We start from the raw sequence: 17,999 nt of genomic DNA on the forward strand, positions 1-17,999 counted from the left end.
GCTGCATGCCAGAGTGCTCCAGATGAGCTGCCACTGAGGGTATGTCTATACTGCAGTCAGGGGGGTGAGGGGGTATGATTGCAGCACAACCAAACTATCTTAACTCTAGCTAGCACAAGTACCAGTAACATTGAAACTGCAGCAGCCCGGGCTTCAGCATGAGCTGTACAAACCTGCCCAGCGTGTTGGGTACTTCCTTGGGCAGCTAGCCCACACTGAAGTCTGTCCTGCCGCAGCTTCACTGCTATTGGTACTTGTGTTATCTAGATGAAAGCTAGCTTGGGTACATCTGTACACGGTGCATCTGCACCTCTGATGGCCGTATAGATATACCCTGAGATGAAGCATGTATGTACTGCCCCCCACGTAAGGCCGGTGCCTCAAAGGCATGATAGAATTCTTTGTAACTAAACTGCTCCATCAAAAAACCTGAGCACATGGTTAATTGCAGCTTTTTAATCTTAAGGATTGTGCCAGAATGTGGTAATATGTGGCCAATTCTTAATTATATATTAGATGTGTGACAGATGTGTACTCCTATCCTTGATTTCTAAACATTGTATTTTGTGATCAGTTAAATCTGATCTCTGACAACCAATCTACCTTTGAGTGACCCAGCCGGGAAAATGAATAGGAACTATTACAACACAATGGCCCAACAACCAAACTATGTAAGAAGCTATTTAACTTTAAATATTTAGCTAGATTTCACTCTAGTCTGTGATAAAAACAGATAAAAGTTCTGGTAGAACTGAAGTGCAGGGAAAGCAGAGTACTCCCCGAGGAAGTACCAGCACACAAAGGTCACTGTGACTATATTAACGGTTTCCCATCTGCCCATCTCTGGAAAGCAGCAAGAATGATTCTTTTTAAAGAGACAGAGAGAGAGAGACAAGAGAAACTCCCTGGCAATAGGCAGGAGGGCATGCTAGTGGGCCAAACTAGGGGCTTGATTACACTTACAGCGCTGCTCTACTGTAGTGCTTAGTGAAGAGGCTACCTAAGCCAATAGGAGAGCTTCTCCCATTGGTGTGGGGACTCCATCTCCATGAGAGACGATGACTATGTCAATGGGAGAGACTCTCTCATCAACATATTGCTTTCTACACCAGGGGTTAGGTCGGCATAACTATGTCACTGAAGGGGGTGGATTTTGCATACCCCTGAGCGACATAGTTATCCCGACATAAGTTGGTGGCATAGCCCAAGCCTCAGATTTGATCTCTGGAAACATGTGAGCATGTAAGCCTCTTTGTCCTGGAATGGTGATTAAGATCACCAATCTGATTAGCTTTTGGGGAAAAGTAAAAATGTAGCTATGATAAGAAAAACATTAATTTTTGTTTAAAATATACTTTTTCCTTAATTTCCAAAATAACTTGTTTTTTAAAGAATTTGGTTGTAAGTTTGCAATATCCAATTCTGTCCTAGAAGTAAAACACCCAGAAATATTCCAAAAGAGAAGGGCTCTGGAGTCTGGGGCACTCTGGTCCCAGGATAAGGATGAAAAGATCCTTTTCCAGTAGAACAAAAGGCCGAAGTGGGCACCCAGGCAGGAAATGACTGAGAAACCAAAGAGCAGACCAGCAGGGTGGAAGGGCCAGTGGATAACAAGGATATATTCTTGAAGCCTGATTTGCCACCACTCTGCACCTTGTGTAGTCATTTACACTTGTCCAGTGTAAATGCAAAGTGTCTGTGAAACACTGCCATTCTGATATGGTAGCATTTTACATTCACTTTGCGCACATACTATTGATTTCACCAGGTGCAAGTGTTGTGTCTCCTTCTATTTTGTGTCTTAAATAGTGTTCTATAAATTACAAGTTTCCCTGCAATTTAACTTTCTTTGGCCCAGATTAATTGACTTTCATGTGCTTTTTGCTCTCTGATCAGTTTTGATTTTAAATAATAATAATTGCATGGAGTAATTAAATTGGATGGCAAGGAATGGGCATTGTAACAGTTGTCTGTGGAGAAGTGCAAAAATGTATTTTCCTCTATTCAGATCATGAAAAATTCCTATGAATTGGAATATTTCCCTAAGATCTATACCCAGAAGACTCATTTTTGTTTGAGATGTTTCAGAATCCTCCCAGTTTCTTGTGGCTCTCCTTTTTAAATGCCCTACATCATGGTGATGTCCTTTCCCTCGGGAGCCCGTCAGCACTCATGTCAGGTAGTGGGGAGGGTCACAGCAAGGGGAGGCATTTTTTCCTTGTGGTCCATACTGAGTACATACTGTTTCTGCATGTAAGAGAGGGACCAAGCTCAAGACTGTAAATGTGGATCCTGTGCATTACAGGTGCTACTAGACTCTCTGGCTAGCCCCAAGTGACTAATTTATGTTAACTTTTGCCCATTCCTTCAGTTGATCCATCTTTGTTTACCCAAAGCCACATATGCATTATATCTAATCGCAAAAAGAAAAGGAGGACTAGTGGCACCTTAGAGACTAACCAATTTATTTATTAAATTGGTTAGTCTCTAAGGTGCCACTAGTCCTCCTTTTCTTTTTGCGAATACAGACTAACACGGCTGCTACTCTGAAACCTGTCATTATATCTAATCATTTCTAAAGCATCTCATTATTATTGAGCGCAGAAATGTATTGATGCAGGTAAGAAACCACTGGCTAGATCTCACACTTCTACTTTCCTTTTGTCTATGTACATATGAAATGAACCTATGTGACATTCTCCTAATCTCTGAAAGTTGTTTTACATGGCCATTAGAGACCAGATTGTGAAGTCGATTGATGACCTGCTTATTAAATATAAAAACCATGTCTCAGACACCTCTTTTTTAAAGGAAGGGCTTTTATCCTTCAAATGGGGCATGGATTTATAGGAAATCCCTCAAAGGGGTCATCCTTTGATCAGCAAATAAAATCATTTAAGTGCTCAAGATATCATAATTCAAAAGCTCCATTTGCTTTCTGCAGTCAGTAGTCTTTTAATGTTCATTATTCTTTGTTTTTAAAAGTGATTTTTTTTTGCAGCCATGAGTACTTAAAAAAAAAAAGTTCCATATTTCTGCTGCATGCGAAAGCATTTCTAACAAAGCAAGGCGGTGCTTTAAGGACACTTTATAGGTGACCATTTTCAATGATGTAAATGAATTTGATTATAAGAATTCTCATAATGATCAGAAGATCACACAATGAATTTAGTACTCTCTATGTTTGGGTCCAAATTTTGTCACGCCCTTAAACTGGCTGGCACAAGGAAACTTTCCTCTTGCACAGTTGCAGGTTTTGCACTCTGGCAGAGCAAAGGAAGCTCCAAGGGAGTACTAGCCTCGCCTTCCTTCTGCACTAGTCAAGAGAACAGGAGAAAACATAGTGCATTCTTTCCAACAGCAGCTCAGTTGTCTTGCTCCTCTGAAATCTGGGGCACATTGTATCTTCCTGAAGCAAGTAACCAGACCCAGGATGAATAAAGCTTGTTACTCAGGAAATCTGTTGTGCTTTCCCCTGGATAATGGCATCTTCCCCTTGAGTTAGTGTTTAATGTCATTAAATTAATGGTTATGTTGATTCATAAGAAAAGGGTGATCACATTGTGCACATGCACTGACAACTGTGGGTGAATTAGAAAGCTGCATCTCTTGAAGGTGGCTGAACTGTGACCTCATGAAATTCGATGTCCGATCCAAAATACTAGGTCTCACCTCTTGCCTTTCGTCTTGAAATCTTCTGATTCACTTAGATAATCCTAGGCCTAGTTATTTGTAATAATCTCAGTCTGAAGAGCATTTCATTTCTAGTAGAAATTATATTTGCATTGAAAAAAATTGGTTAGACTGAGTAACTGAATTATTCCTAGAACTGTTTCTACAATACTCAGAAAATTCAGCAAAATGCAACGAGGTCTAAGGGAGAAAATCTGCTTTCAGTTATACCAGTTACATCTAAAAATGCCTTTCATTGAAGAGATAAATCAGTAGAAATACTTCGGATTTATACCAGTTTTTTCCCGTCTGAAACCTAAACTGTAAGCTTTCTGGGGCAGAGATTGTCTTCTGTACAACGTATCTGTACAGTGCCTACCATACTGATTTCTGATTATGCTTCATAAGAGATATCATAATGCAAATATTAATGAAAGTTGAACATGGTTCAGAGGATGCGTCATTAATGGGCATATTTGGGCCAAACTCAGTGGTGATAGAGAGTTATATATATATTATACGTGATGTAATAAGTGACTATATAGTGTGCCAATTTGGCACTGTGTGGGTGTGCAAACCACATGTAACTTGAGGGAAGATAGCACCTCCCACACTGCAACTTGAGACCATTGCTTCTTGTTCTGTCATCTGCGACCACTGAGAACAGCCTAGCTCCATCCTCTTTGGAATCCCCCTTCAGGTAGTTGAAGGCTGCTGTCAAATCCCCCCTCACTCTTCTCTTCTGCAGACTAAATAACCCCAGTTCCCTCAGCCTCTCCTAGTAAGTCATGTGCCCCAGCTCCCTAATCATTTTTGTTGCCCTCCGCTGGACTCTCTCCAATTTGTCCACATCCCTTCTGTAGTTGGGGAACCAAAACTGGACACAATACTCCAGGCGTGGCCTCACCAGTGCCGAATAGATGGGAATAATCACTTCCCTCGATCTGCAGGCAATGCTTCTACTAATACAGCCCAATATGCCTTTGGCCTTCTTGGCAACAAGGGCACACTGTTGACTCATATCCAGCTTTTCGTCCACTGTAATCCCCAGGTCCTTTTCTGCAGAACTGCTTCTTAACCAGTCGGTCTCCAGCCCGTAGCAGTGTATGGGATTCTTCCTTCCTAAGTGCAGGACTCTGCACTTGTCCTTGTTGAACGTCATCAGATTTCTTTTCGCCCAATCCTCCAATTTGTCTAGGTCACGCTGGACCCTATCCCTACCCTCCAGCGTATCTACCTCGCCCCCCAGCTTAGTGTCATCTGCGAATTTGCTGAGGGTGCAATTAATCCCATCATCCAAATAATTAATAAAGATCTTGAACAAAACCGGCCCCAGGACCAACCCCTGGGGCACTCTGCTTGATACCGGCTGCCAGCTAGACATCGAGTCCACTGTGAATAAACATAGAAGCATTTTATTGTCCTGACATAAATTTGCCTAAAAATTTATTTTCTAATAGGAAAACACAAGGGAATTGCTTGTATATGTTTGTAATAACAATGGGCAAGTATCTAAATAGCCCATACTGTTATTCAAAAGGGCCTATAAGACATCTGTATAATTTAGCATAAGGAGGGAGGTTTTTGTGTATCTTGACCTGTACACTTCATTTCCTTGCTTTGGGATGATCAGTAACTAACTGATGAAGACAAGTTGTAAATTCTGATTTCCAGAAAAAGGTTTTTCCTGTTTATAAATTTAAAACTATCTTTGCTGAGGTAACCTACAAATGTAAAAGGAAAGACAGTCTCAACCTCTTTCATTCGTACTTCTTTACGTGTTCAGGTTAAAACTATCCCATAATATGTCTTGACTACTGGTGCCAACTCATTTTTCTGTTTGTGCTTCAGAGCTGCTGCAGATGTCACAGATCAATTGTCAGTGTGGAACCAATCTGTCATTTTTGCTTTGTATGTGCCTCTGTGTTCAACAGCAAGATTGTTGCACAGCGTATTGAAAATGGCCAGCGATTAAACACCAAAATCATTCATGCAAAATAGGGAAATAAAAAACTCACATCAAATTTTGCATGTTTCACAATATATTGGGCATTTTCTGTGTTATCCAAGAATGCTGTTTTACATTGAAAATAAGCTTTTACGTAAACACGGAATCGGGGCATTTCTAAGGAAGCTTGGGCATGCCTCTGCTCAACTCGCACTATGTATTCAGTGGCCGCACTGACTTGCTCCAGGCCTCCTCACACTTGTGTGTGAATTGTTCCACTGAAGGGCAGGATTTCGGAGCTAATAGAACATTATAGGGAAAAACTGAGTTAAACAGAGATTGAAAAGACTGGAATTGTTTATGTTAGAAAGGAAACAAATAAAAGGAGGCTTGATAATAGTGTACAAAATAGTGAATGGTAAAGAGCAGGTAGACTGAGAGCTTCTGTTCTCCCCAAGTCAGAACATAAGAACAAGGGGGAAATTTAATGAAATTAAAAGGTGGCAAATTCAAAATTGAGAAAAGGAAATATTTTTTTACACAACATGCAATTAGAACTCATTGCCACAGGGGACTCTGGAACTCATTGCCGCAGGGGACTCTGGAACTCATTGCCACAGGGGACTCTGGAACTCATTGCCGCAGGGGACTCTGGAACTCATTGCCGCAGGGGACTCTGGAACTCATTGCCGCAGGGGATCACTGAGGCAAGGAACTTTGCAAGATTCAGAAGGAATTGGACACTTTTATAGATAAGAATATCCAGAGGCATAATAGTTAATGCTGAGAAAAGTTTTGGAAGGGATACTAACCCTGATGCTTCAGGTTTTAGCAAATCTATAAATATTAGAGATCAAGATGAGGCCTAATGTAGGGGACAGCTCCCACATCTGCCTACTGCAGGGTTCTTTTGCCCCCATCACCTTCTATTTAGTTATCACTTAGCTAAGCAATACATTTTGTGTTCATTTAGAGCAAAATCCTGCTCATCTTGTTCATACAAATAATCCCATTGGCTTCACTGGAACTACTTGAGTGATTAAACCACTGGGATTGGCCCTTTAATCTTTCCCAATAAATCAGCCCCTCCAGTATTTTAACAATTTTTGTTAGTGCCTCCAAGTTTCTATTTCTCTCTGGCAGTAAAGCAGCCCTTATAGAACACAGATCCAGGTGTGCTCTCACCAGCTGTGTAGCTATGGATTTTAACTTCCCTGCCTAATGATCTGATCTCTGTGTAGGGTTGCCAGGCATCCAGTTTTCAACCGTTCTAGTTGAAAAGGGACCCTGGTGGCACCAGTTGGCACTGCAGACCGGGCCATTAAAAGTCAATGCAGTGGGGGCCGGGGTCTAAGGCAGGCTCACTGCCTGCCCTAGCTCTGCATGGCTCCCAGAAGTGGCCGCCAGGTCCCTGCAGCCCCTAGATGCATGGGCGACCAGGGAAGTTCTGCAGCTCCCATTGGCCAGGAACTGCCCATCCATCTAGGGGCTGCAGGGACCTGGCTGCCGCTTCTCAGGAGCTGCGGTAAGCGCCGCCAGGACCGTGCACCCCGAACCCTCTCCTGCACCCCAACCCCTTGCCCCAGACTGGAGTCCCCTCCTTCACCCTAAACCCCTCATCCCTGCTCCACCCCAGAGTCTACACCCCCAGCCGGAGCCCACAGCCCCTCCTGAACCCCAAACCCCTCATCCCTAGCAGAGAGCCTGCACCCCCAGCCGGAGTCCTCACCCCTGTCCCACACCCCAACCCCCTGCCCCAGCCCAGTGAAAGTGAGTGAGGGTGGTGGAGAGAGCGCGACGGTGGGAGGTGGGGCCTTGGAGATGAGGCAGGGCTTCAGAGAAGGGGCGGGGCAAGGGTGTTCGTTTTTGTGCGATTAGAAAGTTGGAAACCCTGTCTCTGTGTCTGCAACCTGGAAATTCATTGGACTTTTTTGCTGCTATGTCTCACTGTAAATATATATTAAGATTGCTTATGTGCTTAGATCTTTTTTCATCATTACCTCTTTCCTGGTTTCTCCCTCTCATTGCACATCTAGGGGTTCAGGGGGGGTAAATTATGACGCAAATGCTTTCCAGTGTTTTGCAGAAATAAGTCATAAAATGTATTTGTAAGACAGCTCACTCAGCAGAAGGCCAAAAGCAATATTAAGTTCACAGAAGTAACTCTTAAATCTTACCCCCAAAAAGTAATATTCAAACAACCACACTAATTCTTCTAAGAGAGGACCTTTAGACAAGCTAGATAGAAATTAAGCTAACAGTGGAAATATATTGAACAAGTTCAATATTTACATTGGTTAGGTAGAAATGGGACCTATTGCCTGTATATTAGGATTATGCTTGCCCATGAGGTTTCACTGTCACATTCACCATATGCTTCATTGCTCACTGCTGTTCTCTGGGATGAAGACAGCTGGTGAAATAAAATAAATTAGTTATAACACAGATAACCTGTCTTAGTTTAATCTCCTTATCTGGATTTCACCCACTTCATTTCATCCCAGTAGCCCTATTTCTAATGCTTTCCAGCACTGTGACCACCTGCATCTACCTTTTCTAGCACCATCATTAATTTGAGCTATAGTTTAAGCTTTGCAGATACTATCATAATTTTCAAATACTGTGGTCATCTCCATCTCTGAGAGGACAACTATATTCTGAAAAGCTGCCCTCTTACTTGGCATTTGAAAAGTGTTTTTGTTTTGTTTTTAGTTGGTTTTGTCTTCTCAACCAGTAGTTACAAATCTGATAGGAGATAAGTTTGGTGATGGAACAGCACAACCATGCTTTAAAAAAATGCATCAACTCTCAGAATCTGGACTGTCTCTTCAGTCTCATTTTCTCAAATAAACTCTTTTATTAAAGTCTGTTCTTATTATAGTCTATTCTGATTTTTATGAATAGTTGCCCTAGTGTTTACAGACAAGGATGGCTTAAGGGAAATTGATGAGACAGGCATTCCATTGTTTTAAGGAGAAGTGAAAATATTCATAGTTGATTAAAATTATAAATCAAGATATTTGTAATTATTGATTAAAGATAAATGTTTTATGTTTTTCTAGATCGTTCAGTGTTGTTTCAGTATTCCTGAACAGCCATTTCGGTCCGGTAACCTTAATGTTTACTGTCTAGAATCTAGTTACCTGGGCATACAATCCACTAAAGAATGACCACCAGACCTAGATGGTAGCACCACACTTGGAACAGCTATGTTTTTGAGCCCCATGTTCAGATTTACACTCAGGACCCCTTCCCAGTTTTGCAGTTTCCCTTCCATGTCAAGGAAGCAAGACAAGGCAAAACCAGAATTAGGCAGAAAAATCATAATCTGATTTCTGAATAGTATGTAAGGATGTATAATGATGAACTTTCCAGTTTTATAATTCAACATTTTAAACATATTTCCTCTTTATTCAAACACTTTACACATTAACCTGTCATTTGCCCATTCCCACTCGCTATAATCAGTTTAAGATTGCTATGTCTACATGTCACCACAAGTGCCCTTTAAGTAAAGTAGCAATAGTCAGTGCAGTGACAAACAAGAACTGTTTGTCCTGTGTCTAGAATTTGGTCACCAATGTCCACTCAGCCCACCACTAATACCACAACACCTTCTGTATTTCAAACATTTGATGGTCTGGTCTGTGAGGTCTTTGACATCTCTTGAATCTGATGGCACTATCTATTGACCCTGTTCCTTTAAACTTCTTTAACTCAAAGGCAAGAGCCTCCTCAAATTTCCACCAGAATTGGAGCAGTTTAAATAAGTGGTAGGTTCAAACTGGGCTCCTACTGAAGGGTTTTCTTCCCCAGTACTCACTCTTTTTCTTATTTCATCTGTGATTACCAATGATAAAAAGAAAATGGAAGAATGGCGGTTTTCTCCTGGCTCTACTTTCCCTATGTGGTAACCCTCTCATTCTTGCTCAGCAGAAGTTACAATGGCTAGCAGCTTCTTAGCCAGCCCCTCCTCTCTCTAACTGTAACATAGACCTCATACTAGCTGGAAAAAACTGGATCGTCCTATTTCTTCGCTTATCATGTGACCTCTCTACAGCGGGAGGCACTCTTTGCCTGAGGCCCTGGCTTACCTGGGTCACCTTTACAAAATCCTGCAAAACGCAAAGCCTTGCTGTTAATAGTAGATTTATTAGGCTGTATCTGCACTCACAAGTTGTGCCGCTAACTACATTGGTATAGTTAAAGTAGTACAACTCCGCTCATGTGGGCACAAGTATATCAGTGTAAAAGTGCCATAGCTATTCCTGTATGGGAAGGGGAGTAAGTTATACTGCTATAAGGCACTATTGTATCCATATAATTGCATCCACCCTAGGAGTTGTACTGGTCTAACTATTTCAGTAACAAATCACTCCTCTACCAAAACAGTACGAACTGGTGAATGGACCTGTCGCTAGTGCAGCCCCTTTCGAGTCAGGTGGGTTGGATTTAAAAATTCAGATTGTTTATGGTATGATAGTGATCACAAAATAAATAAAGTGTTTTCTACCACTCTGCAAACTGTTATTTTTCTGTTCCCTGAAATACCAAAAAGCAAGAGATTTCTCCTGGTCGGGATTCTCCCTTTTTTAGTCTCTCCTGGATGCACCTGATGCTTTGTCAAACTCTCTACTGTGTGATGGGATTAGAGTCAAACCAGAAGCAAACCTGATTCATCCTGTTGATATTAGTTCTCTGTCCCTCTGATGTGTAGCCCGTTCTTTCAGCATCAATTTCATCCTACTTTTTAGATCTGTACTTTTGCTGGTTCTGTCTATTTCAAAATAGTACCCTTCAATATACTCTCACTGCATTTAAAATTTACTACAAGAATAGGGATAAAATGTCACTGTAGATTAAAGTATTTTAGTCTGTTTTGGTTTTAAAGGTCATTCTTAGCCTTTGCATTTTAGAAACATTTGTATGTACAGAATTTCCTGCTTGACTAATATTTGTAGCTTGTTTTAATCATATATATTTTAATCCTTATTCCCATTTAAGTAGTCATATTATTGTCAGATAGTAAATCTATATCCAACAGTAAACCTAAAATTAGTATTAAAAAGATCAAAAGTGTAATGAGCTGCTGCTCAGTGGAAGAGTCTGTCGAAGAATTTCTTGTTTCAATATATTGCTGTCATTTTCTTAAATCCCCACTGAATCAGTGAAGAGTCCAGAGTTCAAATGATTACATAAGGTGAAAAAATCATCCCTCATTCCTGTTATCAGCTTTATCCCATGCAGAACCAACCCATGGGCACTAACGGGTGCAAATCTGAACATCACTCTCAGTACTCAGACACACACACACAAATCCGTGCTAACTCCTTTCATCTTCACTGTAATCAAGGGTTCTTATTTTAGTATGAGGAGCGTTTTCAATCCTTGCTTCCCTGATGAAATAAAATAAACCTGTTGCTATGGATACCCATCTTAGGATGAGAAAGAGTTTGTGCTGATAGCGAGCTTTGCAGATGAACACTATTTTGCAATTGTCTTTGGTTTTTAAGTAGCATAGTCTCTGTTTTACATTTTTCTCCAATAAAGCACAATATTGCCATTAACAAATTAATCTTGATTTCTTTTTTTCTTTATTCCTTCTGTAGCTGTAACTTATACAAGTTACAAAAAAACGCCACCACCGGTACCCCCACGTACCACTTCCAAGCCACTCATCTCAATTACAGCACAGAGCAGCACAGAATCCACCCAGGATGCATATCATGATAGCCGGACTCAGAGGATTTCCCCATGGCCACAAGATGGTCGAGGGATGTACAACTCTACAGACAGTTTGGACAGTAACAAGGCCATGAATCTTGCCATGGAAACTGCCGCGGCACAGCGCCATGCTTCTGAGAGTCAAATCACTTCAGTACGAACCAGTGACAAGGCCATTTTAGTGACAAAAGCTGAGGAGTTTCTTAAGAGTCGACGGTCCTCTATAGGGATTCAGGTAGCCTATCATTAACATCTGTTCTGTGATGAATTGCTTGCCTTGGTTCTGTAAATAGCATAGAATGAGTCATTGAGCTTCACTGACTCTAATAATTTAACAAACAACCCCTGGCTGCTTAGCATTAATTGTAATTCGCATCATGGCAAAGTGGCTGTGCAATAACCTGGAAGTGAAATGAATGAATAAATCTCTAGGGAGGTTACCTGTCATTCACACTTGATATGAAATGATATTGAGGATCTACAGGTGAACAGAATGTTCATCTCCTTCACTCTATGAATTCATAGTCTTTTTTATAGAAATATGTCAGCTTTAAAATCCTGGACTGCATTTTTTCATTATCTTTCCTTTTTGACCATGGGGGATAGGTACTGATGCTGCTTCGTGTTTATTGTTTGGTTGTTTGGTTTGGGTTTTTTTTAATTATTACTTAATAATAACTTCTTCAACTCACCCAAAGCAAACCAGAACCAGGAGCTTTGTTGGGGATAAAAAGATAAAAAATGTGTCAGTATAGATGAACAGGGAATTGTAAACTGAACAGACATTATGTAGAATTAATAAGAAAGTCCTTTGAGTAAATTTGTGTGACACAAAAAATATGTTTTTGGTTACAAAATGTCTGCCAGTCTATAGAACATACTGTCACACTGTAGTTTCAGGTGAATGACATATGATGATCTAGAATGCAAATTTTAAATCATATTTCTTCTGCTGACTGGCAGACACTAGGTGCTGGTTGTCATTTAGTTATATCCCTAGCAAATGTTGATTATTAATAAATATACTGCAGGTAACCATGCAAACAGTTCAGGAACTTTTGAGGAGGGAGGAGCAGGCTCTGTGCCTGCAAACACTTAAGGCATAAACTTAACTTTAGGCATGCAAATGTTCCCATTAACTGCAGTGGGACTACTCATCTGTTTAAATTCCTCTGCCTTTCATTACACACAAAGTAATTGCCATGGGTTTTTACACCACTCCTGGAATAAGGGTACATGTGACAGTGACTGTACTGATATTGCAGCATCATTCCAGAGGACAGTGCAATGGAATCTAGTAAATCGAGACATCCCAGTGGATGGCCTGTAGTCCCCATTAAGAGGCAAGCCCATTAAGTGGATCTACTGTTCTTTTTATACAGCAGTTCTTCCATTGCCATTAGGCTTAAATATGTTCCCTGAAAAAATACTGATTAACCAACCAAGATGAAGAACTTTCGTAACTGACATCACAGTATGATAACATTTTGGTGTTACACAGCTCAGGTGTTGGACGTATGAAAAGGCACAGGATTAGGGTAACATTGCCTGCTCACTTCTCAGTGTAAAGGTTCTTTGCCACAGCTGGTTATATTAAAGACTAGAATCCAATTTGACATTAGCAGCAAAATACTCAGGTATCACTTTTCAAATGCTTTAGGAAGGAATTAAGTCTTGCCACTATCCATTACAGTAGTGCATCCTATGAGGTTGTTCAAAAAGGGGGCTAAGTGGATAATGATGGAAAGCTGAAAAGAGGTAATTTTGGTACTTTTAGACTTTTAACCCAGAATTCACAGTTCAAACAGGAAAGGTACGTGTGGTGGTTCTCGTCTGTTCTTGACAGCCGCTGGAACTAAAGGTATATAACAATAGTGGTGCCTCCCTTCAACTCCTGTCTTTGAACAATTAATTCGGAAGCTTTGATTACATCAGTCTCTTCCTACAGCTGATGACCAACATTTTTAGTAGGGTTCTGTTGATTCTTTGTGTGCAGTATTTTTGGTAATGTGTGCTCATAATCCCTTAATACATCCATGCAGTGATTTACACAGGCACAGTGGAATACCTGCAGCCACACAGCATTTGGTGCTTGGCTCCTAATTCTGGTTTTCAGGTTTGATCCCTGTAAATGATAAAAGCTGTTTGTGAAAGGTCAGAGTCTAAAAAGGCTGAAGCACAATATTTTCAGAAGTGCAGATACCTCCTGGGCATCTTTTGGAGGATTTTGTATATAAGATTAAAGTTACAAAATTATCCCAGGACACAATATATTTGTACTGGTGATTTCTCCAGTAGGTTCCAAATGTTACATCTGTGTGAAAAATATTCATTGGCAACATTTCTTAGCAGAAAATACATTTTGTCATATTCCCGTTGCTTTGTTTGCTATGAATAATAAAGCAGAGTAGAATAATTTTATTTCAAAATACAGAAAAAATTTAGTTCCTGCCTCAGAAATAAGACTAAACTACTTCAGTTACGTTAGCCTTCTGCATCAAAGCACCTAAGATAAGGATGGTTTTTTTTACATATTACCTTGATAGACTGCATTATTAGCTTTCTCATTAGAATGCAATGCAGTGCTGTTATGTTGCATCTGAATATATTTGCATTAATAAATTTTGCATCTTCCAGGATGGATAATTAGTGCATTATTAATGTTGCACTGATTTAACAAATTGGTGTGAAAATGACTGCTATTACGGTTCTAGACAATATGAGACCGTCTGAAACATAAGGCAGTCTGCTACTATGAAAGTCTTGCTACCATACAGGCTGTGAAGATGATAGATTACTAACATTAACACCAATCTAGCAATGCTGCTGCATGTGGAACTGTGGAGTTCCTGTATGTGGAACAGCTACCGAGCCTGGCCCTTTATATGAAAAAGAAACATTTTCTGTCCTTAATCCTGGACCATTCAAGCCAGGGAGTTTTGTCATTGACTTCAATAGCCCTCTATTCCCAAAGATGGGCAAACTGTAAAATGTTAAACTTGGGTTAAAATTTAGACACTGTTCTATTACATTGATTGCAGTTAAATCTGCAGTTTTGTCATTGCTGTAGTGAGAGTCATGAAAGTCCCAGAAAGTCATGGGAGCACAAGAAAGCACTTTGATATAAAAACAAACCCAATGTATGCCAAGACCAAATCATGATTACATTATTGGAGAAAGTTGTGATAGGTAGTATAGAAAAATGGACTCTTTTCCCTTCATTTGTCATGTACAGGGACCCTTCAAAACGGGTAATTTGTATTTATTTTTTGCAGGACCCTCTCTATAGTAATTGTTACAAATCCAAAACCTATTTTGCTTTAGTCTGCACTAAAAATGTTAATGGTGACCGGATACTCAACATAATTAATATTAACAACAAGGGGGAAGGAATGCAAGCCAAAATAGGAAGGGAATGGGCTAAAGATTATGTAGATAAGTTGGATGTATTCAAGTCGGCAGGGCCTGATGAAATTCATCCTAGGGTACTTAAGGAAGTAGATGAAGCAATCTCGAAACTGTTGGCATTTATATTTGGGAACTCCTGGAGGGTGGGTGAAGTCCCAGAGGACTGGGCAGAGGTGACATGGGGGGGGGGTACCACACAGGGTCATATGCCCTCCCAGATTTGCTGCTTTGCTTGTACTGAGCATGCTCACATGGACTGTTGAAGCTGCTGCTCTTACTCTGCGCTCCCACTATCAGCAGGTACGGGTCATCTGGGACTGGGGAAGAGGACAGTACTGGAGACAGTACCTGTCTTTAAAGAAGGGGAACAAAAAGAACCTGATGAATTATGGAACAGTCATTTTAACTTTGATACCTGGAAAGATAATGGAACAAATTATTAAGCAACGAGTTAGTAAGCACCTGGAGGATAATAGGATTATAAGGAATAGTCAGCATGGACTTGTCAAGAACAAATCATGCCAAACCAGCTAGTTTCCTTCTTTGACAGGGTTACTGGCCTAGTGAATGGGGGGAAGCAGTAGATGTGATATATCTTGTTTTTGGTAAGGCTCTTGACACTCTCCGGCATGACATTCTCATAAGCAAACTAGGGAAATACGACATAGGTGAAAGTACTGTAAGGTAGGTGCAAAACTGGTTGAAAGACTGTACTCACAGACCAGTTATCAATGGTTTGCTCTTAATCTGAGAGGATGTATCTAGTGGGGTCATGCGGGGATCTGTCCTGGGTCTGGTACTATTCACCATCCTCATTAATGACTTGGATAATGGAGTGGATAGTATGCTTTTAAAATTTTCAGATTGCCCCAAGATGGGAAGGTTACAAGCACGTTGGAGGACAGCACCTGTCAGGGATGGTCTGTGTATACTTAATCCTGCTTCATCACAGGGAAATGACCTAGATGACCTCTTGAGGTCATTTCCAGCCCTACATTTCTATGATGTTATGCCAATCCACTGTATGATTGCTGTAATATGAAGCTTCATGGGCTGCAGTGGTACAATTAGTCTCAGCTGTACTCCATGAGTTTTTTACATTATGACACGATGTAACTGAATACGTGCCTTGGATGAAAGGCGAAGTGGATTCCACTATTTTTGTATATATTGAATGGAAAACATTAGAGATCATTAGAAATTTCTTGTTTTATTTTTCTCCTTTCTCTCATAGTAGCATTCTGTGAGACAAGAACCTATCAAGTGCCACTTTCCTGAGTCACAGTCACGATACAGGCATTTAATTAGAAGACCCTACTGTGGTATCAACCTTTCTTGGGCAACTCTAAAATGCAGATTTCTGCAGCACTACCTTAAGAGCAAGAGTTGCATTCATGGCACCTCCCAAGTGGTAATGTTTGTACCTATGCCCTTGCTTTACTTTTTAAACAGGTATAGCAAACAGTCCTCTAAATGCAGCCTTGTCACCATGGAGGTGAGCAAATTCAAAAAGTAATTGTAGATGGAGAATCATCATCCAGTGAGGGTGTTTCTGTTGGAGGCACATCAAGATCTGTTCTTGGTCAAGTGCTGTTCAATATTGTTATCCATGATCTGGGAGGAAACATAAAATTGTTGCTATTAAAGTTTGTGGATGAGACAAAAATTGGTGGAGTGGCAAATAACGATAAGGCCAGGTCACTTCTACAGAGCTATCTGTATTGCATGATAAGCTTGAACAACATGCAGTTTACTACAGCTAAATCCAAGGTCATACTCCAGGAGCTAAGAATGTTGGTCACGCGCAGAAGCTGGGGAACTGTACTTTGGAAAGAAGTGACTCAAAAAAGGAGTTAGGGCTGTGGTGAACGACCAGCTGAGCATGAGCTGCATTAGTCTGATGCTAAAGACTGGTCTAAACACGATGTTGCACTATCAAGTGTGATTATTTTGTTCTTTTCTTTTTTTCCCTGAAACAGCAATACTGGCTCGAGCCCTAACATGCAGTTATGCCTGTATAAAGCACCTTTACCAGTATAACTGCATGCACGCTAGGGGGTTGTACTGCTTTAACTATACAGCTATACTTAAAGCAGCACAACTTTTGTGTGTAGACGCATCCTAAGACAGCAAATACAAACCTTGGCTGTATAAGCGGGGGGATATTTACTAGAAGTAGGGAGGCATTACTGCCTCTGTATATTCATTAGGAGACCACTACTGGAATACTAATGTCCACACTTTTAAAAAGATGTAAACAAATTGGAAAGGGTTCAGAAAAGATCTACACGAATTAGTGGAGGTCTGGAAAATCTGCCTTATAACAAAAGACTTATGAAGTTTAGTCGACGTAGTTTATTCAAGTAGAGCTTTAATGGTGACTTAATCATGGTCTGTAAGTTCCTACATGGAGAGAAGGTTTCTGATAGCAGAGGGCTCTTCAGTCTAGCAGACAGAGGCATAACAAGAGCCAGTGGTTGGAAACTCAATCCAGACGAGAAATAAAGTGCACATTTTTAATAGTGGGTATGTGTATACTGTAATCAAACACCTGCGGCTGGCCCGTGTCAGCCAAATTGGGATAATGGGGCTTGAGCTAAGGGCTGTTTAATTGCAGCATAGAAGGTTGGGCCCGGGCTCGGGCTGGTCCCTCTCCCCACAGGATCCCATATCCGAGCTCAAATGTTTGCATCGAGTCAGCTGACAGAGGCCAGCCAGGGGTTCTTAATTGAAGTGTAGACACACCCAGTGCAGGTAATAACCATTGACACAACTTATCCTCTCTCACTTGACATCTTTAAGATATGACTGGATGGCTTTCTAAAGAATATGCTGTAGCCCAACCAGAAGTTATGGGCTTGATGCAGGAATCACTTGGTGAATTATATGAGCTATGCTGTGCCTTCTGGCCCTAAAAATCTCTGAATCATAATCACTCCTTATACCACCCCTACACACACCTTCTCTGAGCAGGAAACCAGCGTTGGCCACACTAGCATTCCCACCTTCACCCTCACTCCCCCTCACCCTCATCACACATACACACTCACTAGGTACTTGAAGAGCACTGGCTATCAAATGATGATACTAAATATGGGAGCAATGAGGGCAGAGCACAGGGAAGGATCTCCCTGTGCGCCCTATCCCCCACCAGCACATCCATTGTGAAGCAGCCATAATTTGACCCCTAACATTGTTCTTTGCCCATATGTGCACATAAAATAATGGATGTAACCAATTAATGGAT

At 40.9% G+C, this 17,999-nt stretch overlaps 1 protein-coding gene across 1 annotated transcript in view; it reads left to right on the forward strand.

Moving 5' to 3' along the window:
• DLGAP2 (DLG associated protein 2) overlaps window positions 1-17,999 on the forward strand; it is a 690,779-nt gene that overhangs the window by 646,415 nt on the left and 26,365 nt on the right. The window contains exon 10 of the mRNA XM_073336187.1: window positions 11,230-11,579. Coding sequence (XP_073192288.1) covers window positions 11,230-11,579 — 350 coding nt within the window. The remainder of the gene's footprint in view (window positions 1-11,229; window positions 11,580-17,999) is intronic.

This window comes from Lepidochelys kempii, chromosome 3, assembly GCF_965140265.1.
Source record: "Lepidochelys kempii isolate rLepKem1 chromosome 3, rLepKem1.hap2, whole genome shotgun sequence".
Taxonomy (NCBI): Eukaryota; Metazoa; Chordata; order Testudines; family Cheloniidae; genus Lepidochelys; species Lepidochelys kempii.